Raw genomic sequence first — 25,683 nt, 5'->3', positions numbered from 1 at the left:
GCACACACACACACACACACACACACACACACACACACACACACACTTGAGCATACGTGCAGGCTCACGTGCATTGATATGTCCAATAGAATACAGGGGGGGGGCAACCTGCTCACCCCTGAGTAGTGTTCCTGGGACTCATGGGTGGGGCCTCACTCACTTCACCTTTGGAAGATCTTGTTGCAAAGAGCAGCTGCTGCTTATATGGGTGGACACGCCCCAAGTCAGGTTCTGCCCCGCCCCCCAGGGTCCACCTAGCCCTCCCATCATGAGTTGTAGTCACAAGCCTAAACCTAGTCCTGGCATCACAGTGAACGCGAGCCAGGGAGGAAACCGTGTGTGGTGTGGGACCTGCTGTGCTCCATCCATCCGCTCTCCCTCCCCCAGGCTGAAGCCTGGCTGTCTCCTGCTGCAGAGCAGTGTGCTGCCAGGAGTTCCCGTCACTCCAGCCCAGCCTCCTCCCCGTGTTCCCCTCTGAGGACAGAGGCCCTGCTGGGGAAAGCTCCTCCTGCAGCAGGGTCTAGCTCCCCAGCATGTGGGGAGGTGATCCCGCTCACAGCCACACCCAGCACACAAAAGCTTTCCACCTCCCTTCACATCAACTCAGGGGTGCTATGCAGCCTTGTAACACTCCGTGATCCCCACCCCACCCCCACCCCCAAGCTAGGTCCCAGGCAGTGGAGGGACAGAACGGGTCAGGCCTGATATGGCCATGGCTATCTCACTCTCTGCCCCTACCTACTTGCCTCTCCGGGAAGGCTGGCCATGATGCCCAGAGCATCAATGATTGATGTATCCTGCAGCAGCTGCAGCAACATGGCAAAAAATAGTTTTGCTAGCATCATGGCCCTGCCCCACCCCCACCCCCAGGCGAGCAGAAAGTGGTGGCGTCCGTGACCACTCTCCCCATAGCCACACCGCTTACCTCAGTCCTTTGCTCAGACAATGGGGAAGGTTCCAGGCCTGCAGTTCCATGGGCTGAGGGCTGTCATAAGTAGGTGGGAGGCCCTTGCCCAGAGTCCTCTTCTTCCCTGACCAGAGGCCCTGCCTCTCACCGCTTCGTCTCCTCAGTGATGAGCTCTTGTCAGCTCTGGCCATGGTCCCCTAGGTCCTCTCTGGCCCCTGTGTCCATGCAGCTCAGCACACAGCTGGGGTTATGAAGTAGGGAGATGGTGAGGCATATTGGGGTGTCCTGCGTCCCTGTAGCAGTGGACTAAGCAGGCCAGCCTGGAACTTAGGGCAGCTCTGGACCAGAAACCATAGGCACAGAGGCAGGTGTATGACCCTGCCACCTCTCTGGAAGAGCCCAGTGTTTTCTGGAACAGCCTGTCCTTCCTTTCAGGTGACCCTGGGAGGCACCAGGTACGCTTTGGGCAAAGCGGCACCACCCTGGCAGAAGAACTAGGGGTCAGAGAGGAATGGAGGCCTGTTAGGGATCGGTCCCCCGGTACACTGGCTCTGCCCTTCCATGGTCACTCAGGACTCACAGCCCCTGCTCTCCCATCTTGACTTTAGGGGCCCGTCTACCCTCCAGCCCACTCTGCCTAACAGAACCAAACAGAGCCATTCCTCCCTTTGCCCACCTGCCTGAGCTGTCTGACCTCCTCCTTCAGTCAACACTAGGCACCAATGTTAGGGCCACCTCTGCCTCTTCCTCATGGCAGTACCTCCTTAGTGGGGTCTCCAGGGGCCTCACTCACTACGCCTTTGGAAGATCTTGTTGCAAAGGTCAGCTGCTTATATGTGCGGACACGCCACAAGTCAGGCTTTGCCCTTCCCCCCACCATAGACCCTTCCATCACAGGTAGTATTCAGAGGCCTAAACCTAGTCCTGAGATCACAGAGAACAGGAGCCAGGAAGGAAAACGTGCTTTCACACACCCACCTCCCTTGCCCTACATAGGGTCTCACCGTGTAGCCCAGGCTAGTCTCAACTCACTATGTAGCTTAGGCTGGCTTCTAACTTTCCTGCCTCAGCTGTCTCGGTGCTACTGTGATAGGCCTGGGCCACTGCACCCAGCTTTCTTGCCTCTTTATAAGGACCTGCTTCCCCTGGGCCCAGCTGCATGACCCAGGACTCTCTCCACATCTCCAGATCCCCCATTTTAGCCTCATACAGAACACCCATCCTTTCTATAAGGTTCCATGGTTGTGGCTGCAGGGGATTAGTATGTGGGCATCTTTGGGGACCATCGTTTGTCTGACTCACTGGTCACACAGATCACCCTCAACCTGGGCCTGTGAACCAAGAACCAGAACCTTCTGTGTTCTGAAATCTCTCCTCCTACAGGGCAGCGTTGAGACCTAGACAGACTTGAGGAGGTACTGAGGGTGGGAAGAACCGCTCCAGCCCCCCCCCCCCCGCCTTATTCTATCAGTCTCACTTTGAGCCCAGACTTCAGTCTCCCTGTCTCCTTCCAGCTCCCGAGACCTCAAGGACAGCAAGGGCACCAGAGAGGGGAACTGGAGCAGTGGGCATGGATAGAGAGCAGGACCTGCTGGGTCATAATGAAGCAAACAGAAGCCAGCGTCGGTAAACACAGCCCGGGTCTGACACCATCCTACTGGGCCACCGGTGAGAGTTGGAATGGCTGAGGCAAGACCTAGTCCTGAGCTCTCTGCCTGCAGGGCTTAGTGAACAGTTGCCAGGCCGGTCTGCCCAGGGGAACAGGGAAGGCTGTGCTCCAAGATGCAGAGAATGACCTCATCTTGTCACTTTTAAATCAAATTTTCCAATAGTTCTTCTGAGGAGGCAGGGGACGTGGGACTGAGTAATTCGCACAAGGGGCAGGCCTTAGGGAAGTCCAGGACAGGGGAAATCTGAGTACAGAAGAGGGGGCTGCCTGTCCATGACCAGGACTGGTGCTGCTCTGCCTTGGGACTGGCTGGTGACCAAGCCCAGACTGTGAGTATGTGAGGGAAGACAGTGGCTCTCCTGCTCTGCGGGGCGGTATAGTCTAATCCTCGCCTAAGGGAGGGTGATCTAGGACAGGGCTAAATCGGCGAGACTGACTTTTCCCCATGGCCTCCAGCCTTGAGAAAGCATTCAACAAGAGAGGAGCAAGGAACCAGGGCCAGGCAGGATGGGAGAGTGTGGGCTGAGGGGCCAGCACCGGTAGCAGGCTGGGGTTTTGTTTGTTTGCTTGTTTGTTTTGCTTTTGGGGGGAAGGGGTTCGAGACAGGGTTTCTCTGTCCATGCTGTCCTGGACTCCTTTGTAGACCGAGTTGACATCGAACTCACATAGATCCTCCTGCCTCTGCCCCCACGGTGTAGGGGTTACAGGTGTGCGCCATCACACCCAGCTCGGCTTGCAGGATGGATCCCAAAAGCAGAGAAGTGAGCATCCTCCTCTCCGTAGGACGTAAGCGGATAGGAGCCGGAGAGGGCGGGGCGTGGGCGGGTCCTGGCGGGCCACGCCTCTCGGTGGCGTGCTGACGCCAAGCGAAGCACGCCGGAAGCCTGCGGGCGCGCAGCGTTGCCGGGCAACGCACGGCGCTGGCTAAGCTGGATTTAGGTATCTCCGGACCAGGTGCCGGGAGGCGCGTCGCGGCGGCGAAGGTGGGTGCGCACCTTGCGGGCCTCTGGGAACCCAGGATCCCCGCTGTGTGCGCCTCGGACCTGGTCCCGGAGCCCGCGAGACTCCCGCCTGGGACGCGATCCCCGCGCTCCCTGCCTTCAGCCGGCGGCCACGGAGACCCGGTTCTGCGGCCCATCCACCAGGACGTACATCTACCCACAGGCCTTTCTTCGCCTCCCTAGTTTGGCCCTAAGACACGCCCCCGTGCCGGACTGGTCATCCGCGCGTGCCAGGAGGGGTCGGCACAACGGAGGCACGTGAACACTCCCAGGAAGCCCTGGGCAACTCCAGCTCAGCAGCTGCATGTCTTCTGAGCAGCTTTCCTTCGGGTCGGCTGGCCTGGGCACACCAAGATGCAAGGCAGGCAGGAGGTGGGGAGGGAGTCAGTGAGTGACCTCGCAGAGGAACCTGGAGAGGGGTCCCTCCACCAGACAGCTGGAGGACAGAGGGGTGACGGTTTGGAACGGAGGAGGATCTGCTGCGACGGTCCCCTGATCCTGCCTGACGCGAAGGCTGGCAGCTCCAGGCTGGAGGAGGGTCTTCCCACCTGCGCACTCAGCTGTCCACACCCTGGGGAGCTCGGCGGCGGGTGGGGAGAGTTCGAAGCTTTCCAGGAGTCTTCAGCTAAGCCTGAGCAGTTTTCCCAGTCCTTTGAGTCCCTAGGGAGAGCCGCGGACCACCAGCCGCCGAAAACCCCTTCCATCCCCAAAGAGCATGCTTCTTGCCAGGTGCAACCTCAGGGTGGACCCTGGGTGACAGGAACAGCTGCTGGCTCATCATCAGAGGTATTTCTGTGGTTGAGTGGGAAGTATTTTATGTAGCCATTAGACTTTGCCTGTGTGTGCTGGGGGTGTGGGGGTCCTGGCAGCTTTAGAGTCCCCTCTCCTAGTTGTGTTTTGCTGTGTGGTTGTCCTCTGCTTAAGAAGAGGATGAGGAAGCCGAGCACCGCCTGCCTTTAATCCCAGCATTTAGGAGGCAGAGGCAGGTGGGTCTCCGAGTTCGAGGCCAGCCTGGTCTACAGAGGAGTTCCAGGACAGCCAGGGCTACATAGAGGAATTCCATCTTGAAAAACAAAAAGAGGACAAGGAGTTGGGGTGTGGGGCGGGGGGACTTGGCCAGGGGGCTCCGCAGAAACGGATCTGAACAAGTTGAGCTGCTCTCCCTGAGCTCTGCTCCAGGGCCTGAGGCTGCACTTGTAAGGTCCTGTTCAGGGCTCATGGGGAATCCTGAGACCTGAAAATCAGTTACCACAGGGTCGGTTCTGAGTCCTGGACAAGCCATGCTAGTGCAGGGCCCCACATAGCCCTCAGAGCTCCCTTGACTGCTTGAGCGCCCTGCCTTTGAGCCGTGCTCTCCTCCCTGGGGGCTTGCCCCAAACACAGAGAAACAAAGATAAAGAAAAGTAGGAAGAAAGAGGGGAAAGGCGCTGCCGGGCCGACTCTGCTGTTGAGGCCTGCTTGCCTGGATTTCCAATGAGGACTGCTCGTACTGTAGTCAGCCACCTTAGCGTTTGTCCACCATGGCTGAGGTGTAGGAAATGTGTGCATAATGGGAGTTTTACAGAAAACACAGGGCGAATGCAGGAAAGCACCCAGCCGAGCAGCAGCACCCAGAACCTCAAACAACTGCCACCACCTCACCTGACTCAGCCTTTGCAGGGTGAAGTGTGTCTCCACATCATTCAAGGGGGCCTCTCACCCCCTTGACCTGGCAAGCAGGGACCTTCCCCGCACGGCCCTGACACAACCTCCTTTTCTGCTCGCCCATGGCTGTCGGTGTGTTTTCACGTAGCCTGAGGTTCTAAGGAGCGGTGTCACCAGTGATGGCAGCAGCGACAGGAAGCACTTAGGTGAGGTGTTTGGAATAAGGCTGTTCCTGACGTTGGCGTGTTCTTCCCCTCCAGGCCGTGCTCAGCTATGAGAAGGTTTTTAGGTTTGCATTTCAAGAGGTCCCGGTGAAACAGGCAGCTGAAGACGTCTGCTCCTTAGAACGCCTCTTAGAAATGAGCAGCGAAGAAAGCGCCGGCCTTGCATCTGTGCCTGGACTGTGGTAATGAATTTAGATCGGAACCAAACAATGTCACGGCGACTTCATTTTTGTTTGCTAAAGTGGTTTCACAAAGCGTTTTGGTTGTTCCCAGAGGGTACAGCAACCTGTGCCCGTAGCCACCAGAGGGACATAGGAATACTCCTGTGGTGCCCCTGGTGTGGCCTCTCAGGGCTGCGGCTAGGCTAGCTCAGTATCACACCTTATGACCCTCAGCCACAGTTATAGGAAACACCCCAGGAGCAGCCGCTGACCTTGTGTGGGCTTCTCAGAGAAAGCCACACATAGTTGTGTCTGGCCAGCCGTGGTAGGGAGTGCTGTCAGCTCACAGTAACAGCTAAGTTAAGGGCCTTGAAGTGCTGAGTGAAGAAAAGGTAGGCTGAGCAGGCTTTCTGTCACCCAAGCCCAGGGAAAGCTGGCCAGTGTGCTTCGGGGTTTCTGCAGGCCTGAGCAGGCCTGGGCATTTTCAGAACTTTGTAGTTCGGGGCTCTTGTCTTATCCATTATGGCCACCATGTGGGACCAACCTAGAACCTGCCCAGAGGTCCCTCCATAGGGACTTGGCGATTAGGCCTGGAGCCTAGAAGGCTGTGACCAGCAGTGCTCCCTGCTGCTCCTTTAAAGCATAGCTTATCCAGAGAGCCTGCCCTAGGGCAGCCCCAGCAGGCTAGTGGTGGCTGTGCCACTGTTAAGTTCTTCAGTGGCCCAAGTGTCAGGCTTGGCAAGGTTAGACACCCTGGGCTAGGAGGATGGGCGTTGCTGGAGGCTGGACTGCCCTTGTTATGTTCAGAAACACTTGAGTATTTGGAAGAAGTTGACCCAGCGGTTGGTTCATCCTGTACAGCCTTGAAGCTGTGGGGTGCCATTTCACTTCCTATGAACACAGTGCATGTGGCACACAGTACCACGTGGCCACAATCCACGTGTCTGTATTTTTTTCACTGATTGTCCTGAAGTTGCACCCCAGTCTGTATGTATGCATTCTGTGAGCAGTACAGGTGTTGGCACTTGAGTAACACAGAAAATCTGGCCTCAGGGCTTCTCTGAGAAGATGCATAGGCAGGGCACCCGTGGACAGATGTGAGGGAAGCTGTGGCGGTAGGTCTCCTAAAGAGGCCTGTTCTGAGCCCTCTGCTGTGGGGCGAGGCTTCAGTGATCCACCCGGAAGACTTTCCACTCCCTTGTCCTGATGGCATCTTTCTCCCAGGTCTGCGTCTAGGAGCCTCTGGAGAGCCCTTCAGAACCCCGACATTGTGTCGGCTTCACAGTGTGTCTGGAGTGAATCTCACTGTTCGGAAAACCTCTTTCCTGTCCTTGGCATAGATGCTGCTCAGAAGGTAAGGAGGCTTGGGGTGGGTGGCAGTGAGGCCTTGCTCTTTGTGGTGACATGCCCAGGAAGGTCCTGAGTTCAATTCCCAGCAACCACATGGTGGCTCATAACCATCTATAGTGAGATCTGGTGCCCTCTTCTGGTGTGCAGGAGTTACATGCAGGCAAAAACACTGTATGCATATTAAATAAATAAATAAATAAATATTTTTTTAAAAAGCTGGGCATGGTGGCGCACACCTTTAATCCCAGCACTTGGGAGGCAGTGGCACATGGATCCCTGTGAGTTCGAGGCCAGCCTGGTCTACAAAGCAAGTGCAGGACAGCCAAGGCTACACTTCGAAACCCTGTCTCGAAAAAAAAATAATAACTGGCCGGGTGTGGTGGCACACGCCTTTAATCCCAGCACTCGGGAGGCAGAGGCAGGCAGATCGCTGTGAGTTCGAGGCCAGCCTAGACTACAAAGCGAGTCCAGGACAGTCAAGGCTACACAGAGAAACCCTGTCTCGAAAAACCAAAAAAAATAAAAATTAAAAAAAAAAAAATAACAAGGAGAAAAGAGATTTATTTTGCACATTTTAGCAACTTCAGCCTGGGGTGGGCTGGCTCCATATTTCTGGGCCTGTGGTGCGATGAAGGTGGTGATAGAAGAAGACTGTCATGGTGGACAGAAAGCAGAGAGGAGCAGTAAGAGGGAGGGGCCAAGGCCAGATAGCACCCTCGGGGACACCTCTCCCATGCCCCATGTCCTTCAACCAAGCCGCACCCCTAGGTTTCCATCACTTCTCAGTAAAGCTGTTGGATTATGAGCTCACTGGTGGATTAACACATGCAGGAAGTTAGAGCCCTCAGGATCCCATCGCACCTGAACGGGAGCCGGTGGGGACTGCATTGTGGCCAGCCACACTGGCATGACACACTTGGGAGGCCACTGACCAGGGACTCTGTGGTAGGGATACCTCCTGCCACCAGCCTGGCAAGGCCGGCTTTCACAGGGTCTTAGTGTTATTCCTCAGGATGAGACTGGAGCATTGCGTGAGGGTAGTGGGGTGTCCTGTGTATCTTGGGCAGCACGCTGTCCTCAGACACATGTGCAGGACTCCAGGAGAAAGCCCCAGCAGGCTTGAGGACCCAGGTGCATGTGGATCAGGGGTTAGTAGAAGGAAGAGATGCTGTGTCGCAGCAGGATGCGGTGACGTGCCACCCCATGGATGGAGACACTAAAGGGAACAGAAGCAGAGGGAGAAGCGGGTGGGCAGGAGCCAGGTGCCTACCAACAGGGGCAGTGCCAGCCAAGTCCAGGGCAGAGTAGCAGGAGAGAACGGCTCGGGACGTGACAGGAGGACAGCAGTGGACAGCGCCCAGTGAGGCATCAACGTGCACAGGTCAAGCTCCTGAGCGTCCAGAGATGTTACACCTCAGAGGGAGGCCCCTGGTCAGGTGGCAAAGGTCTTTTCATTCTTAAATATTATGCAGAGCTTTAAATAGAGAAACTTAAAGAGGCCATGAAGGAAGGCAGCTCGGCCCTGGTGCCCAAGGCTGCCAGCCTGGACAGCAGTAAGGATATATGAGAAGAAAAGAGCACCCCAAAGACTCTACCCTCCCCACCACCACCTTGCCTAGGAGGCCAGTGTGGCCCTGTGGCTCAGGAAAATTCTGGACCTGAAGGCTGGGAAACGAGGTTCCTGAGTGGCTGACTTCAGGGCAACAGCTCCAGACGATTGCAGGGCACAGAGTCTGCCTGGAGGTGTGGTGTTGAGGAGGACATTCTGTTGAGCAGTGCCTTAGTCCTGCTTCTGGTGCTATAACAAAATACTTGAGATCAGGTAGTGTATACATTTATGCAGTCATGTGGGTCAGAGTTCTAGGAGGGTGGAAGTCAAAAACCGCAGCGCTGATAGCTGCCTCAGCTTCTTGTCTATTACAGCATGGCTCAGCATCATGAGCGAGACTCAGCAAGCGTGCCCGCTCCAGTCTGTCTCTCTGCTCATAAGGACACTAATGCCACCATTTGGGAGGTTATTGGATAGACAACATCTTCTAATCCTAGTCACTTCCCAAAATTTTCCTCTAAATGTAATTAAAGATGGACTTAGGAATTCAGTTTACAACACTTAAACTTTTAGAGACATGTTCAGGCCACAGCTGGAAGCTCTCCAGCTCTGGAGGCTCAAGAACCAGGTGATGCTCAGCAGGTGGCAGGCAAGGCACGGAGGGAGGCCTTGGGCCTGACCCCCTGAGGGGCCACGGGGGGCCAGAATTAAGATTTCTGCTGTTTTAGAATGAAAGTGCTGGTACTGTAACAGGTTTCTTTTCTTAGAGCCTTTCTGGAAGCCAGGGTCAAGTTCTGGAAGGTTCTGACCTCAGAAAGCCTGAAGAGCTGTTGGCAGTCAGCAGTTTCCGCCTGCACCATTGCAAAGCCCTGATCCAGACCAAGGTGAGCGCAGTCGGAAGCCCCATTCCTCAGCGCATCAAGGATCAGGAACTGTTAACTAGGAGCACCTGAGGACAGAGGGATGGATGTCAGGAGGCCAGGGTGCCTGTCACTGTTGGGTCAGAAGCTGGCAGGCCCTGCAGGATCTGAGGGGTAGCTCCTCTCTCAGGCTGAGGGTCCTTCTGTGGGGGCGGGGGGAGGCGAGTAGGCCTGCCTGTACTCGGATATGGTACTAGGTACTAGGAGGAATTTCAGGAAGGGCTCTGTGTGTGTGGCAGGAGACAACAGGTGAGGCAGTGGCTGGAGTATGTGCCACTAAGATCTGCTTTGTAGTGTTGAGGAGGCGAGGCGAGGGGAGGGAGGGGGTACAGCCCTGTGGATCACTGTGGGAGCCAAGCATCAGGACTGTGTGGTGCCACCCAGCTGAGGTGGGCTGCAGCTTTGATAGGCATGTGTGGGCAGATGAGGGCTCTGTGGCCTCCAGAAAGGGCATCATGAATTAACAGGGCATGATGCTGGAAGCCCCAGAAGATGGCCCTCAGCTCTTTGGAAGGGCAGAAACCTCTGAAGGAGAGCTGCAGCTGCCTTTGAGCAACAAGACATTTAGAACGTCTGTCCTTCACCATAGGATGCAGAGCAATGCCCAGCAGCTGCTCTGAGGGTGGAACCTTGTCGAATCCACCAGGCACAGAGTGGGTGACGCAGTGGCCTCTGTCAGTATCCCTCTCTGCTTGCATGATTCTCTGGTTGAACTGCACATTGAGACCAAGGAGAGCCTGCCAAGGGGCTCCAGGGCGTGCAGGGCACCTAACAGGTTACGCTCCAGGGTGCACAGGGCACCTAACCAGGTTACTCTCCAGGGTGTACAGGGCACCTAACCAGGTTACGCTCCAGGGTGTACAGGGCACCTAACAGGTTACGCTCCAGAGTGTACAGGGCACCTAACAGGTTACTCTCCAGAGTGTACAGGGCACCTAACAGGTTACTCTCCAGAGTGTACAGGGCACCTAACAGGTTACTCCAGGGTGTACAGGGCACCTAACCAGGTTACGCTCCAGGGCGTGCAGGGCACCTAACAGGTTACGCTCCAGGGCGTGCAGGGCACCTATCCAGGTTTCTCTAGCACCAAACACTTGTACCTGATGGCCACTCTCCTCTCAGCTCTCAGGGACACCTGGCAGCAGACAAGGCAGCCTGATCACCTACAGCCTGTTCCTGAAGACACCACTCCAAGGGAAGGGGCACTACATCACCATCCCACAAAAGAGGATCTTTACTCCACGCAACCTAAAAATGGCATTCTTCAATAACGATGTTTGCTAAAAGCAGGCCCTTTGTACCTTTATGAGATATTTTACATTTTCTTACTGGTTTGTTTTGGTACTAGGATCTGAGGATTCTGTGGCACTGCTTCCCAGACCCATGTTCTTTTCCTAGGGCCTCTGCCAACCTACTCCATACCTCGTACACTCAGATCTGATGGGTGCAGAGGGAATGTCTGGGGGCAGAGCCAGTCTCCGTGGACTTTCTGGGGACACTGGAGGCTGGCACCCAGTGCCCCTTCTCTGGCTCACAGTTGGATCCATAGATTCAGAAGTCGGGAGACAGCTACTGATCACTTGCAGGAACTGGCCCTGGCTCCCTCATGCTGTTTCCTCAGGACAAGCTTTACTATAAGTAGAAGGATGGGCAGGACACCACACATGTCGTCCAGGACAGCAGGAGGAGCTTCCTTGGTCATCGCTCAGACGACTGTTTTCTTCTAGGAGCATACACAAGCAGGCAGCACTGAGTTTTGTAAACTTTTATTAAAAAGAAAGGACTATATAAGCCTGTGTTTTTATTGACTCCTTAGCTCCTGGGGCTGACTTGCTCAAGGGACACTGTTGACTGAACTGACCCACAGTCGGGACAGGAGGGGAGAAGGAAGTGCCCTTGCACACAGCCACCAGCAGGTGGCACATGGCTTGAGGTTTGTAACAAAAGGATAAACTGCTGTTTTTCTTTTACTTTGGAGCAGGGGGTGTTTGTTGTGGTTTGAGTTTTGGGGTGCCAGAGGTTTAGGAAAAGCTACCTTAACTTCTCATTTTCAGAAAGCAGCACTGACTAGCACATGGCAAGAGCAAGCTGCAGCGTCCCCGTGGCTGCAAATGCAGAGGTACTGCTGTGTGCAAAGGAGGCAGTATACGAGTTACTCAGGCTACCCAGTAGAAAGAAGAAAACTGGAGTAGGCAATGCTCTTCAGAGCATGTAAATGGCCAATAGGCTTATGAAAAACACGGCTGCCATCATCAACCACAGAGAAAGGCCGTCGGCACGGTCAGGTATCCACACTCCTGTTAGGATGAAGATGAGCTGACAAAGACACAGAGCCATGTAAATTAGAACTATTATGGGAGATAGTATAAAGATTCTCTGCCCAAATTAAGAACAACTACCATGTGACCCAGCAATCCTGCTGCTAGGGGTTTATCCAAAGGAAATGCAGTCTGTCTACAGAAGGGCCTGTACCACGTTCACTGCAGCCTGGTTCACAGTGTCCAAGATGGCGTCATCTGGGCTGTCCTGCCATGGGTGATAAAGGAAGAATGCTGTCTGTCCACGGTGATGTGAAACCCTAAAATTGCAGCAGCCATGGATGAGCCTGGAAGACATTATGTTGAGTGGAATGAGCAAGTGCAGAGACATGATTGTTTTGTTTTTTGAGACAGGGTTTCTCTGTGTAGCCTTAACTGACCTAGACTCACTTTGTAGACCAGGCTGGCCTTGAACTCACAGTGATCCACCTGTCTCTGCCTCCCAAGTGCTGGGATTAAAGGTAGTCTCTTTGGTCATCAGCTCCATTTAACCATTTTAGACATCTGAAAACATACATGCCATAAGTGTATGCAATTTCTGTTGGCTAATGCTGGAATGAACGAACAATATAAGTTTTGAAGTACACTCTGCTCTTGGGCTCCTAAGAGCTGCCCGTGAGGTGAGGCTGCCCAGGGGCACCATAGAGGAACACAATGATGACACCCAGGGGTCCAGCTGCCTGGGACAGCCAAGCCTGAACTGAGTACATCACCCAAAGAGCACAAAGCGAAGAATCCTCAGAGAGAACCTTTGTGGTCCTCACCCTCCAACAGCAGGGCTGGCCAGGGAAAACACATTCCCCCCGCCCCTCAGAAACTGGGATTTGATGCATACAGGCAGAGGCTTAAATCTGAGGAGCATTGGGTGCATCACTGTGTGCCCTGTTCTGTCCTTCTGCCCTCCTCAACATGGTGACTTGTCCTGTTTCATGTCTTGCACAAAACTGAAAGGGCACTGGGACCTGAGCTTCCTGGGGGCTGGCTTCTAGGTAGCACAGCTAGTGGGGTCAGCAGTGAGGCAGCACACTTAGAGCACCAGCATGTAGCCGAGCAGGAATCAGCACAACACTGGTATGTCTCAGAGTCAATTTTGTTGGGCTTTTTTGTTTTGTTTTTCCAAGACAGGTGTAGTGAGATTTTTGGTTTCTTTAAACACAGAAATACTATAAAGTGTTTCCATTTTAATCCCAGGTATGGGGATACGAGGCTACTATGCGGCAGCTGACCATGATTGGCCTCATGCTCTAGCAGAGGCATGATTTTGCCAGCTGCAGATTTGTGTGAAGTTTGGAATTCTGGAGACTTTTCAAAGGGTAAATAAATGCTAGAGCCCCAGGCCAGGCGTGGTGGTACACTCCTGTAATCCTAGCACTCAAGGAGGCAGAGGCAGGTGGATCTCTGTGAGTTCGAGGCCAGCCTGGTCTACAAAGTCAGTCCAGGACAGCCAAGCTACACAGAGAAACCGTCTCAAAAAGCAATAAGCAAAACAACAAAAAATGCCAGAGCCCCAATAGGTGGGTGGTTGCTGGTCATTCAGGGGAGTTGTTGGTTGCTCTTTGTTGTCATGCACAAAACAGCAAGAAATTTAGATATCCAACAACAAAGATGAAACTTGCCCCAAGGAGCTTGACACTGCTACTCAGCAGGAAGTGGTCTAAGGATACCATCACCCCCTTTCTAGCCCCTCACTTTATTCAGGAATTTTTTCCTCTCTTTTTTTCTCTCATACCTAGTGTTGGGGTTCAAAGGGAATAATAAAGGGGGTGGAGAAAGGTTGAAGAACCCACAAAGTAGCTAAAGCCCCCTCAACAGGGCCTCTCTGTGTAGCCCTGGTTGTCCTGGAACTCACTCTGTAGACCAGCAAGTCAAGTGTTGCTAATCTAGCTGGGCAGCCTTCAGCTCACCTCAACATAGGTACCCAGGAGTTATGAGACCCCTCTTTACAAACTTTCTGCCTCCAAGGAAACACATCAAAGTTAACTAATTATTTAGAGGGACGCAGGTGGGAATAGATGCAGTTCAATTATTTAGGGCTTTAAAAATGTTCATTTTAAACTGGGCATGGTGGCACACGCCTGTAATCCCAGCAGTCAGGAGGATCTCTGAGTTTAAGGCCAGCCTGGTCTATAAAGCAAGCTCAAGATAGCCAAGGCTACATAGAGAAACCCTGTCCTGAAAAACAATTATTTAAAAAAATTTTTTTAAAGATTTATTTATTATGTATACAGCACACATTAAATCACATTATAGATGGTTGTGAGCCACCATGTGGTTGCTGGGAATTGAACTCAGGACCTCTGGAAGAGCAGTCAGTGCTCTTAACCGCTAAGCCATCTCTCCAGCCCCTGAAAAAAATTTTAATGTCCATTTTATACATTTATTTTAGTCATTTCATCCCTTTTCCCTCTGAACCCTTTTTCCCAAATCTTATTTATTTATTTTTGGTTTTTGAGACAGCATTTCTCTGTGTAGCCTTGACTGTCCTGGACTCACTTTGTAGACGAGGCTGGCCTTGAACTCACAGCGATCCACCTGCCTCTGCCTCCCCAACGCTGGGTCCATCTTATTTTTTTAAATGTGACCTAGTTTAATTAGGCTGCACACAGAGGTGTGGGTAGAATGTTATTTCTTGAAGAATGAGAACCCTTTCAGTGGCTACACCACTCAAGAAAATGGTACTCCCCGCCCCCTAACCCTTAACTTAGATCCTTAGAGAGGGGTAGGATGCAGCCCTGTCCCTGGTGAAATGTTGGGTCCGGACTTGTACACATTTGGAGTACTTTACAGAAGATGAGGTACATGTGGTCCTGAGCATGAGCGGCTGAGGCCAGTCTGCAAGAAAGCAGCTGTTAGGGCAGGCGGCCAGGAGCACCTGTGTTCTTGCCTGCTACTGACTAGGTTATTCAAGGGGCACACTGGCCAGCTACTCCTCCGCAGGCCCTGCTTGGTGTCACCTAGATTAGACTCGAGTTCCTGCCAATCCTCTTGCTTCTCAAGTACTGGGACTTTAGCACTGCGTTCCTAGTTAAGTATTTGTAAACAATACTAGCAAGCACATGGAAAATCTGCTCCCCAAGCAATCATCAAATTTGTTATCTATTCTAAAAATGTCATATGCATGATTAAACTTGGCGAGAGGTGCCCAGGACATCAGCAGGCAGCTACATTCTGGGGCGCACTGCCCGCTCAAGTCCAGGGTTATTATCCAGGCAGAAATGTGGAATGCAGCAGGGTGCAAAAGCCCTGGCCAAGCTGGTCACTCAAACTCACAGCAACTTCCTAAAAAGCAGCATCTTAAAGGGGACATCATTCTCCAAGCACACACTGTAGCTGCTAGAGGAAGCAGTAATGCTCAAAGAAGCAAATCCCTTTCAGGGGCTGGCGGGACTGTTCAGCGGTCTGTGGACCTGAGTTCCATTCCTGGGCCCAGAGGGAAAGCTGACTCTGAGAAAGTTGTCCTCTGACCTCCACACAAGCACTGTGACAAATAACACCCCTCCATAACTAAAATGTAAAAGAAAATTCTGACTTTAGGCTTAGTTGTAAAGTGCACCCTTTTAAACTAGCTTTTATAAGGAGAAATCCTTAGGATTGGCAGACCTGGGCTCTGCCCATCCATTCCTACAGACTTCCTAGAGCCCTCAGGCCCAGAGAAGGTAGCAGGGGCTAAAAGGTAAGGGAGAAGTTTGCCTTGGGAGCCATGAGAGCAGGAAAATGAACCTATTGCCTGTTCAGCACAAAGCACAATGCTCCTCACCTACATCACACAGCCTATCAAATACTGAAATACCTAGGAGAAAGCAGGCTCGCTTGAAGGATGAAGCTGGGAAAAAGGTCACAACACATTCCATTTGCTGGATACTTTTAATAAAGTGAGGTTTACATTGTTGATATTAAAGAATAGTCATATACACACATAAAATAAAACCTCTTAGGCTCAGGTGGGAAGTCCAAAAACGCACATGAGAAACAGAAGTCATGCATGAGGGGAGGAGTCTGACATGTGATCAGGTAGCAGACGGCACAGGGGCCACCCTAGGATGGAGGGACCCTAAAATTATATGGAGTCAGATTGTTTTTAACCTTAAAAATGTTTGAGCACCATTTTAAAAGCAAGCAAGCACAAATATTTCCTACTGAGGTCACGGGTGGGGACACACACCCTTTCCAAGTACAAACACGCCTAGTACCCAACAGTTCCATGCATACACTCGACACGTGGAGCATGTGGTATTGGGTGTTGTCAGGATGCCATGTCCTCCTGTCACACACAGTGCTGTGCTAGGAACCAGACAGTAATAGCCAAAGACAAGTCCTACTTAAGGCACTGCCTGACACAGCTATCTCTGAAGAACTGGTACTGTTATTTCCAGACACGGAACACCTTAGCCGTCAGTGGCATTTACATATAAATAGGCATAAATAAAACCATGCTGCGTACTGAAGCCTAGGAAGACGGTTCGCACAGAGCAGACCCAGGGAGGGAGCAGTGGCTCTCACCTAAAGCACTCTGATACAATGCAGACCATAATGGCGCCGCCTCTCTTGTAAACACCTGGCTACATCTACAGTGGCCTAGGGAGTGTAGAGACTCATCAGCCCCCGCCCCAAGTTTTCTATTTAAATCTTAAAAATTATACACACCAGTTGTAATTATTTAGGTTATAAATGTTTCTAATGTAGCAGCAGAAGATGTTTGTAGAAAAAATATACTTTTAAGAAAATAGCTGAAAAAAATCTAAAGTATAAAACGTTTAAAAAATATATCTTAAGACAAAATATTGCCCAAAAACATTTAAAACTTAATTTTAGAAAGTTTGCCTATCTAATATAAAATGGACTAGATATAGCTGTGGCACACCACCCTCCGCAGTGATCACAGCCTCACACCAACTGGAAAATTAAGCCCAGGGCTTCAGAGAGCTCAGTTCCTGGAGATAGCATCTGCTCCGTCTTCCTCAGGGAACTCCAGGGCTGCCAACCTTGCAGAGGAAAATCTGTCCAGAATATTTTCAGTCAGACAGAGGTGGGGCTTCTGGTTGAAGAAGTCAGAGCCCCTTTTGGAACAAGTGCTTGTCTGTCTCTGGGTCCCAGTACAGTGAGCTCCATGGGGAGTGTGGCCCTGTCCTTGGCCCCTGAGGGCCTCCTCTCAGGTTTCCACCAAAATCTCTACCACATGGTCCAGCTCAGCCAGGTCAGCCTTGCAAGTGGAGCTGGGAGGAGCAGAGGCTGCAGTCAAGCTCTCGAGGCCATGACTGAGGCTGGGCTTGCTGCCACTCATCATTCCTGTTAGCACCGTGTCCAGGTCATAGTAGGAACTGTCCACATCTGAGAAGAGCTCCTCCACTGAGCTGGGGCTTTTGTTCTCCAGGGTCTCAAATATCTGGTCCAGTGACTTCTGGAAGGTTCCCCGGTTTTCTTGTGGGTTGTCCATCTCCCATAGGCTGCTCTGAGGGTTCCTTTGCCCCTGTACTGAGCCGATTATGGGAAGCTCGGAAACCGAGCTCTGTAAGGGACCGTCTTCCAGTTCAGAAGTGGGGTGCTCACCCTCAGCTCCTCTTGCTGTTCGACACAGGATCTCTGTAGACACCAGGCGGTCAACTGGTGCCCGTTCTACATTCTGGGGTGCCATCCCATGCCACACGCCATCCCGGCTCATTTCCTCCTGGATCTGCCGGACTGTGTTGGCGATGAGGACCGAGCGGCAGAGGTTGGGCTCCACTAGCATATGGCAGAGCTGGAGCTTGACCAGGGACATGTCCAGGAGCGACTGCCGCTGCAGGCTATAGGAAGGGACGGTGCCAAAACCCTCTACTCCTTCCTCCTGGTCACCGTATTTCCTCTTCAGTCCTCTAGCAAACATCCTGTCCTGTGGGAACCAAGGAAGACACCATTTAGCAAACCTCGCCCTCCTGGCTGACAGTACCCAGGACAGTTTCTGACAGCTAGAGAAAGGTGACAACACAGAAGTGCCAGAGACACCATCTAGGAGGCTGCCTAAGGCACAGGATCCATTACAAACAACAAAGCAAGTTGTAGCACAATTTTCACGAATGGATAAATGAACATAAATAGGAGAAATGTGTTGTTCGCTCAAGGTGTTGCTCTTGCCTTGAGATAGTATCTCAGGCTTAACTTGTGATCCCCTTGCCTCAGTCTCCCTAGACCTGAGGTTAAAAACATGTCAGTACACCCTGCTACAGAAATGCAGTTCACAGAGAGTAAAAATGTAGGCACTGGGACAAAAGCTCTGGTCTCTAAGCTTGTGTGACAAGATCTTTTAGCTGCTAAGCCATCTCTCCAATCCCTGGACATTTAAATTTCAAATAATACTTTTGAATTTTTTTTATAGACACACAAAAAAATGCTACCTTTTCTTCTTTCAAAGTCACAGATCTTCACATATTATGTGACCTCTTGAGTAGTCTAATGAAATGAAAGCTAAGGTTCATGTAAAAACTTGTACAAGAATGACCACAGTCCTCTATTCACAGCTGCCCCAAACTTGGAAATAATCCAGTTGAAACAACCCACTGCAACTATGGGCCAGAGGAAAGCACTTCCAGACGCCACACCCCAGGCAACACTGTTCTTACACTCATGCAACGGCAAGACAAGGCACCAGCTGGCCATAGGGGCTGGGTGCAGATCTGAGGCGAGAGCCTGCCTGGACAAGTGTGCTGGCCGCACAGTGCCTGCCTCCCAACACATCTACGTCAATCTACGAGAAGGAGTGGAGAACAATGCAGTGTCAAGTTCTGCAACTTCATATGAAAATTTATGGCTCAGTGTTGAGACCTAGTGCTGACGGCTCACTGTTCCCTATAGGACTATCCCCAGCGGAGCAAGCGGGTGGTACTGCCCATGCTGCCCCCTCAAGTTTTATCACCTACCTTGTACTGAAGGAAAGGAGCTTACGACCCATGTATAAATATTACAGGGACCAGAGAAACGGCTCAGTGAGTAAGAACACTGGCTCTTCTTCTGGAGGATCCAGGCTTAATTCCCAGTACTACATGGTGGCTCAAAACCATCTGTAACTCAAGCTCCAGGAAATCCAGTGGCCTATTCTGATCCCCCAAGAGCACCAGGAATGCGCAGACTATATGCTGCAATACACAAGAGAACATAAACCAAATCTAACGAGAGGCACAGACAGGATCAGAGTTCACACCTTTAGTGCCTATGTGAAGGCCAGGCAGGCATGGTGGCCCAGCTCTAACTCCAGAGCTTGGGAGGTAACGATAGGGATCCCTGGAGCAGGCTAGCTCTGAACTCAGGAGAGACCCTGCCTCAGTAATTAAAGTGGAGAGCAAATGAGGAAGATATCAAAATTGCTGCCCTCCTGTGCGCGCGCACACACACACAAAACACCTAAATTGCTTCTCGTACAGGCTCATGCAGCATTCAGGAGGCAGAGGTAGGCAGATCTTTGCGAGTTCCAGGACAACCAAGACTACACACAAAAACACTGTCTTGAAAAAAACAAAATAAGCCAGTCTTTTAAAAACGCCCAGCCCTTGGGAGGCAGAGGCAGGCAGATCACTGTGAGTTCAAGGCCAGCCTGGTCTACAAAGTGAGTCCACGACAGCTAAGGCTACACAGAGAAACCCTGTCTCAAAAAACCAAAAAGAATATTCAAGATTATGTTTTGTTTTTTTGAACCAGGGTCTCAGTAGGTAGTCACCCTAACCCTAACTGTCCCGGAACTTGCTGTGTAAAGCAGGCCAGTCTCTAGGCATGTGACACCATGCCAGCAAATTCTTTTGTAACTTCTTCTGGATTTGGAGCTGGAGATGGCTCTGTGGTTAAGAACACAGCTACTCTCCCAAAGGACCCAAAGTCTACTCCTAGCACCTACATGAGGGCGTACAACCACCTGTAACTTCATTTCCATGGTATCTGACATGCTCTTCTGGCTTCAGCAGGAACTGTATGCATGTGGTGCAGACATACACACAGGCCAAGTACATACATACATACAATATTTAAAAATAAATAGGCCTATGTTGTACTTGAATGAGAATGTCCCTCACAGGCTCATGTGAACACTTGTCCCCAGCTGATGGTGCTGTCTAGGTTATGGCACCTTTAAGACGTGAGGCCTTGCTGAAAGAAATGTAAAACTGGAGGCAGACTTTGAAGTTTCATACCTCGGCTCTACTTTGTATTCTCTCTGATTCCTGTGTTCCATGCCATGTGACCACCCTGCTTCCTGACTACAGGCTGGACTCACCCTTCCACTACTCTAACTTCTCTGTCATGCAAGCCTCACTCCAAGTATAATAAAAATTAGACTTGGGGGGGGAAGGGGGGAAGCTGGAGAGATGACTCAGTGGTTAAGAGCACTGCCTACACCCACATGGCAACTCACAACTGTCTGTAACTCCAAGATCTGACACCCTCACACCAATGCACATAAATCAAAGTTAAAATATATTTTTTAAAAAAAAGAAAATTAGGGGTTTTTTTTCCCATTTAAAAGTTACATGTTTAAATCCACTGGGGTAAAACAACTAGGTTTATTGAAAATTAACATGTCACACTATAACAAGAAACCCTGGGTTAGGGGGTGGGAAGTCCCAAAAGTTCTTTTTTGGGGAGTCCTTCCACCTCTTTGTTCCAGAGTTATCTCTCCAAGTCCAACTCTTCATGATTTAACATAGAATTCAAACCAAACCAGCTCATAGAACATGAGTTAAACCCTTGTTTGAGGGCAGTATGGCCAATCAGAGGCTGCAGTGGGGAGAACTCACAAAAGGTCAGAGAGTAAGAATACATGGGCTCCTGAGCGGGCTGATTCCGGCTGGCTAGCTTTCACAGTACCAGCAGGTGGAGTACAAGCTGAAGAGAGAAAAGTCATCGGTGGTCTTTTGTAAATGTTGCAAACCGAAATACCAATCTGCAAGACAAAAGATGCTCGCTGGAGAGATGGGGGGGGGGGGTGCAACTATTACAAGGGATAACCAACTGCTTTCAGTTTGGAAACCAATCAGAGATGTTGCAGAACACTTTGTACACAACATTCAGACAGGAGATCCTTCACAGAAACGGCAATGCCAGTGTCAGAATCACATCCAGATCTCTGGGCACAGGAATCAATACAGTGCACAAGACCAATAGGACATGTCATAACACACATGAAATCACAGCAGCTGTGCTTATGTGTACATGCTGGGACCCCATTATAATGCCTTCATGAATGAGGTGGGTGCACACAAAAGGTGGCTGGGGGAGGGAGTCATTTTCTTTGGTAGTGTAGTCACCAAAGGATAAGTTGCCCATGCACCAGTAAATATTGCCTACAAATGTTCATGAAACTAGGGGTTATAAAACAAAAATCAAAGAGGGGGGAAAAGATAAGCAGGCTTCAGAGACTCACACTTCACATTTGGAGACAGTTTACAGTACACTGAAACCAGCAACACATGCTTATGAACTCTTATTCAAGAGGCAGGAAAATCACAGGCCTTAAAGGCCAGCCTGGGCTAACACCAACACCCAGCGCCCACCCCACGCACACAAAGTTAATATTGAGCATGAATTCCCTTGGTACCTCAAGCCACAAATTCCTGGGTGGATTTGTGAACCAATGAAGAACACCCAATTCTGAAATCCAGCCGGGGCTCCAGTGCCACTTTTGGGATGGAAAGTTGACTCAATGCCAGACTCATCAGCAGTTGGCAGTGTTAAGAACATACTAGTGATAAAAAGGAAAGCCCAGAAACCCCCCATGAGCACATGGTCTTACAAGAGATAAAATACAGATGCTTCTGGCTGGAGCAGACAGGAAATAATTCTGACCCATAGTCTGCAACGACCAGCCCAGAAGGGCTTACAAGACCAGCCTGGAAGGCAGCAGGCTCTAATCAGTAACTGCCCAGCACATGCTCCATAAGCAAGGATATAAAAAGCTAGCAGCATGTCTGGTGCCATCTCAGGACTGAGCACAGAAGCAAATGCCCACTACCACAGCCTGGCACGGGAGGCAGGAAATGAACTGTGGGCTAATCTGAGAATGCTGAAGAACAGTAGACAGCAGGAGGCACTAGGCCCTTGTCCGCCCTGCTTGTCTAGGCTCCCTCAGCTCACCCTAGGGTTGAAGATTTGCAGTCTGCTACGTGACTGAGTCCACAGTAGGAGGAGGGAACCTGGAGCCCCGGAATCTCCACCACATGGGGCTCTGCACTCTGACCCAGGAGGATGGGGAAGACAGCAAGGAGGCGCTGCTAGACAAGAGTGAAGATTCTAAGCAGCCCAGGGGAGAAGAGGACAGGCTGTGAGGTGCGGCGGCTGAAGCTTTAAATGCCAGCACTACAGGCAGGTGATCTGTCCACTGCAAGCCTGGTCAACATACAAGTTCTGGGCCTGCCATGGAAACACGAGACTGTCTCAGAAAACCAAAATTCAGGGACTTTAAAAACCACTTTTTGTGCCAAACTGGGAAGCTATTTTTGTCGCCTGACATCATTTCTGCAGAATCATAAAATTAAGGCCGTTTTGTTTCTGCATATCTCTTGCTTCTGACACAGGAAATGTGCATCACCTAGGCAGTCCATCCCTAGTCACCCCACGGCAGAGCCTTCCTCAAGTCTGCTCAATAGCGGTAAGACCAACTCCCGGTTATTTCCACAGCTCAGTGAACAATCTGGAAGAGAATCAAAAATCACAAAACAAAAATGTCCCACGAAGCTGAGTGTGCTGGCACACACCTTTAGTCCCAGCACTAGGAGCCAGAGGCACGCAGATCTTTGTGAGGTCAAAGCCAGCCTGGTCTACAAAGTGAGTTCTAGAACAGCTAGGGCGGTCAAACAGGGAAACCCTGTTTTAAAAAACCAAAACAAACAAACCTCCACAAACGTCTAAGCAGACAAATGGCCCGATTCCTTCTCCCAACCCTTTTCTAAGCCCTAGCTTTCACTGCAAGCTGCTCATGATCTCTAAGAGGTGATCGGCCAGCATCGCTGAGGAGCGCCTCCTTGCACATATATGCACACGCACAGCAGGCAGCCTGCAGCCATCGTGAGATGTTTCCAGCAGCATATGTTTTCTTATTCCTGGTACTCAATTCCTGTACCTTAACTCCTGGGTTATTACTAGGGTTCAGAGCAGAAACATCTTGAAGGCCCTTAATAACTGCATCAAACTGTTCTCTAGGAAGCATAAGCCCACACCAATTTCTGCACTAATTTTTGTGCATTTGCACCCAAACCACCTCTCCTGATTTACTAACTCTGCAAGTTAAACACTCTCCTCTCTGTCCCTTTTCCTCAAGGTACACATAACTCTTCCACAGCAAAGCTTTAACCAAGCCCCGTCCCTTGTTAGGGCCAGACATGTCTTCAGCCTTGTTCACCATCCTCAGATTGAATGACTTTTAAACAAGGAGAAGCTGGAGAGATGGCTCTTACAGATGCGAAAGGCTAGGTACCCAGAACTCACACGATGGCTCATGACTGCTTAGGACTCCTGTTCCTTGGATCCACCGTCCTCTTCTGGCCTCAGAGGCCACATGTATACATATGTGTACATGTACTATACATACACACAAGCACACGCCCACACGCACCCAATAAATAAATACGCAAGCAGGTCCTGGAATGGAATATACATTTGTTTGCTTACCTGTCCCTCTAGAGCCGAAGCCATAAGAGAACAGGATGGTGATAGAGTAACTAGCACGACAGCAAGAGAAAGGGGAGGCTTGACAAGGCCTGCACCACCAGCACAGGCTCCCGCTCGCCCTGCATGGTGCCTGGCTCTCCTGGGCTGGCCTGGGTGCCATTCCCTGCGGCCACCCGTGTGCTGACCTGAGGTTGCTTAACCCTTCTGAAGGCTGACAGCAGGTTCCCTGCTGAGTTCTGACATCTCACACTCTTTCCCCGTCTTGTTAAATGTCTAACACCCCTTAGTCAACCCACAGTCCTGTCCTCAGGTTTTCTCCAGCAGGCACTGGCTGATGACAGGAGCCAGGCAGACCTGGAACTCACAGCGCTGAGGGCAGCAGAGGCGGGAGTGAGAAGGAGACAGCCTAGGACTCCACAAGCACCATACCCTGGAGCCTGGGTGGAAATGCAGCTTCCTGGGCTCTGACTGTCATCGGTCGTGGAGCGTCTACCTGAGCAGGCCCACCCCACCAGGCCTCAGACTGGACCACACTCAAGCCCTCCTCTGGATGGTGAATCATAATTCAGTGATTTCAGAGCTGATCACAGTGGCATACGTGTAATCCCAATACTTAGGAAACAGAGACAAGGAAGAGTAAGAGTTCAAGGTTATTTCTGATAACAGTGTTTGTCTGAGGCCATCCAGGGCTCCAGGAACCCCTGTCTCAAAACAAAACAAACAAAAATCACAACTGCATTAAAATATTTCTTCAAAAAGCAACTGGGAGGAGGAAACAAGTTGGGAGATTGCTGGGCCAGTGAACTTCGTGGCTATTTGATGGAGTTTATTGTCCCATTATGTCTGCTTGAGAGTTTGTATAAAGTTACTAAAAAGCCCTTATTCAAGTTATCCTTGGAAGGATGGGGTGGGAGGGTGGGGATTATGCCTAGTAGAGGTAGGCCACGGTGACAGCCTGAGAGAACCTGCCTGCCATCCTTCCTCTTGAGATTAGCATCTCTAAAATGGGGACTGCATGCTTAATTTCATCTCTAAAATCGTGTCGCGGCTGCACGCAGGTTTTTGAGACATCAAACTTAATTTTGCACGCACTGTTTTCTGTGATCATTTAAGTCAACGGCTAGCTCAGTCCTGGTCCATCAGATACAGAGGCCACCAGGAAAAAACATACGGGTGCTGTCTGGACCAGTACTCCGTCCCAGGTTCTGGGAGCAGCCCCTTCCTTGGTTGGTCCTATACGGGGGAGAGAAACTTTAGAAAAGGTCCGTGACACTTTTTTCAAGTTCCAATTAATCTCAGGACAGGCTGGTGAAGACCGAGACGCCTTCCAGTCGCGTTCCACCAGGCCACAAACGATCAGTTTAGAGGGAAGTGGGGTCCACTGTAGTAGGGGAAGGGCAGACAGCCCAAGGCACCCGATAACCTTCTCAAGGGAAACAAAAGGCAAGAAACAAAGGAAGAGAACGCAAGGCCAACACTCACCAGGCAGGCGGCTGCAGGGAGCCCACCCAGCCCTCTTGGAATCGGTCCCTGGCCAGCAAGCAGATGCTCGGGGCTCCCCGCTGCTAGGAGCCAGGCAAAGTCCAGCGTCCCCAAACCGGGGGCCGAGCGCAGCCCTGAAGGGAAACGCACAGCAGCGGCGGCGGCGGCGGCCAGCCGAGCCACGAACCGTGCGGTGGAGGGCCGACGCGGGCTGAACCAGAGGAGGGACGGGGGAGAAAGGACAGGAGAGAAGACACAGAGAGAAGAGGCCACAGGAGGATGAGATGGCGGAAGCAAGGGAGCGTGGGCGGAAGGCGGGCGGGCCGGCTCACACCAGCCGCTCCGGCTCTCGGTATGTGTCACTCAACACGCCGCAGCGTCGTGAGCGCCGCAGGGCGGCGGGCGCAGGAGGAGGCCCGGGCACCCTGCCGCCCCGGAGGTGCTCTGCGCGGCTCCAAGGGACAAACCACCTACCCGCTTACCTGCGCCGCAAGGCAGGCCCGCCACTCCATCGGGCGCCGGGACCAGTCAGCGCCCACAAAGAGTCGCCATGGCGCCGCCGCGCGAGCGCCGATTGGCGGAGTGCCGGGGCGGAGCTCCGTTCAAACCCACGCAAGGCGGAGCCTCGCCGGTGCGGACTCCCGCGCAGCGCCTTCAGCCGTTAGGCTCGCGCGCTGGGCCGCCCCGCCCCCGTTCCCGTGTCTCCCCGCGCCTCGCTCCGCCTCCCCGCCTCCCCGCCCCGCGCCCCGGCCCTTGTCTCTCCCGGGCTCGACCGCAGTTCCCAGGTCTCCGCGCGCTCGGCTCCCAGGACTCCGCGCGCCTGGCCACCGCCC

The 25,683-nt window shown here is 51.9% G+C and overlaps 2 protein-coding genes across 11 annotated transcripts; one reads left to right on the top strand and one right to left on the bottom strand.

The window, feature by feature from the left end:
• Positions 1-3,427: 3,427 nt before the first annotated feature.
• On the top strand, positions 3,428-11,530 carry CLBA1 (clathrin binding box of aftiphilin containing 1). 2 transcript variants are annotated; one of them, XM_084793321.1, is made up of 5 exons: positions 3,428-4,363; positions 5,482-5,627; positions 6,831-6,960; positions 9,273-9,389; positions 11,242-11,530. In XM_084793321.1, exons 1-5 carry the CDS (start codon positions 3,932-3,934, stop codon positions 11,278-11,280), a joined length of 864 nt encoding a protein of 287 aa, XP_084649447.1. In that variant the 5' UTR covers positions 3,428-3,931; the 3' UTR covers positions 11,281-11,530. The 2 variants fall into 2 exon arrangements, with proteins under 2 accessions (XP_084649447.1, XP_084649446.1); XM_084793320.1 differs by lacking the exon at positions 11,242-11,530 and adding an exon at positions 10,548-11,216 and having other exon boundaries at positions 3,433-4,363.
• Positions 11,531-15,593: 4,063 nt separating this feature from the next.
• CDCA4 (cell division cycle associated 4) lies at positions 15,594-25,542 on the bottom strand. 9 transcript variants are annotated; one of them, XM_084792632.1, is made up of 4 exons: positions 24,851-25,324; positions 21,300-21,443; positions 20,500-20,645; positions 15,594-17,612 (listed from the first exon to the last, which is right to left on the bottom strand). In XM_084792632.1, the coding sequence occupies exon 4, from the start codon at positions 17,604-17,606 to the stop codon at positions 16,893-16,895; it is 714 nt and encodes a 237-aa protein (XP_084648758.1). In that variant the 5' UTR covers positions 17,607-17,612; positions 20,500-20,645; positions 21,300-21,443; positions 24,851-25,324; the 3' UTR covers positions 15,594-16,892. The 9 variants fall into 9 exon arrangements, with proteins under 9 accessions (XP_084648758.1, XP_084648761.1, XP_084648762.1 ...); XM_084792635.1 differs by lacking the exons at positions 21,300-21,443; positions 24,851-25,324 and adding an exon at positions 25,333-25,542; XM_084792636.1 differs by lacking the exon at positions 20,500-20,645.
• Between the last annotated feature and the right edge of the window lie 141 nt (positions 25,543-25,683).

Source organism: Acomys minous (genome assembly GCF_964271855.1).
Source record: "Acomys minous genome assembly, chromosome: 8".
In the NCBI taxonomy this organism is placed as follows: Eukaryota; Metazoa; Chordata; class Mammalia; order Rodentia; family Muridae; genus Acomys; species Acomys minous.
This window is presented reverse-complemented; position numbering and strand designations above follow the sequence as displayed.

Bases quoted from the DNA above. Each gene is read 5' to 3' on its own strand.
- CLBA1 (XM_084793320.1), top strand. From the start codon at position 3,932: ATGCAAGGCAGGCAGGAGGTGGGGAGGGAGTCAGTGAGTGACCTCGCA. The intron at 4,364-5,481 runs GTATTTCTGTGG...CTTCCCCTCCAG, and splicing joins CTGCTGGCTCATCATCAGAG to GCCGTGCTCAGCTATGAGAA. The intron at 6,961-9,272 runs GTAAGGAGGCTT...TTCTTTTCTTAG, and splicing joins GCATAGATGCTGCTCAGAAG to AGCCTTTCTGGAAGCCAGGG.
- CDCA4 (XM_084792628.1), bottom strand. From the start codon at position 25,362: ATGGAGTGGCGGGCCTGCCTTGCGGCGCAG. The intron at 17,613-25,332 runs GTAAGCGGGTAG...TGGTTCCCACAG, and splicing joins GGGCCTGCCTTGCGGCGCAG to GACAGGATGTTTGCTAGAGG.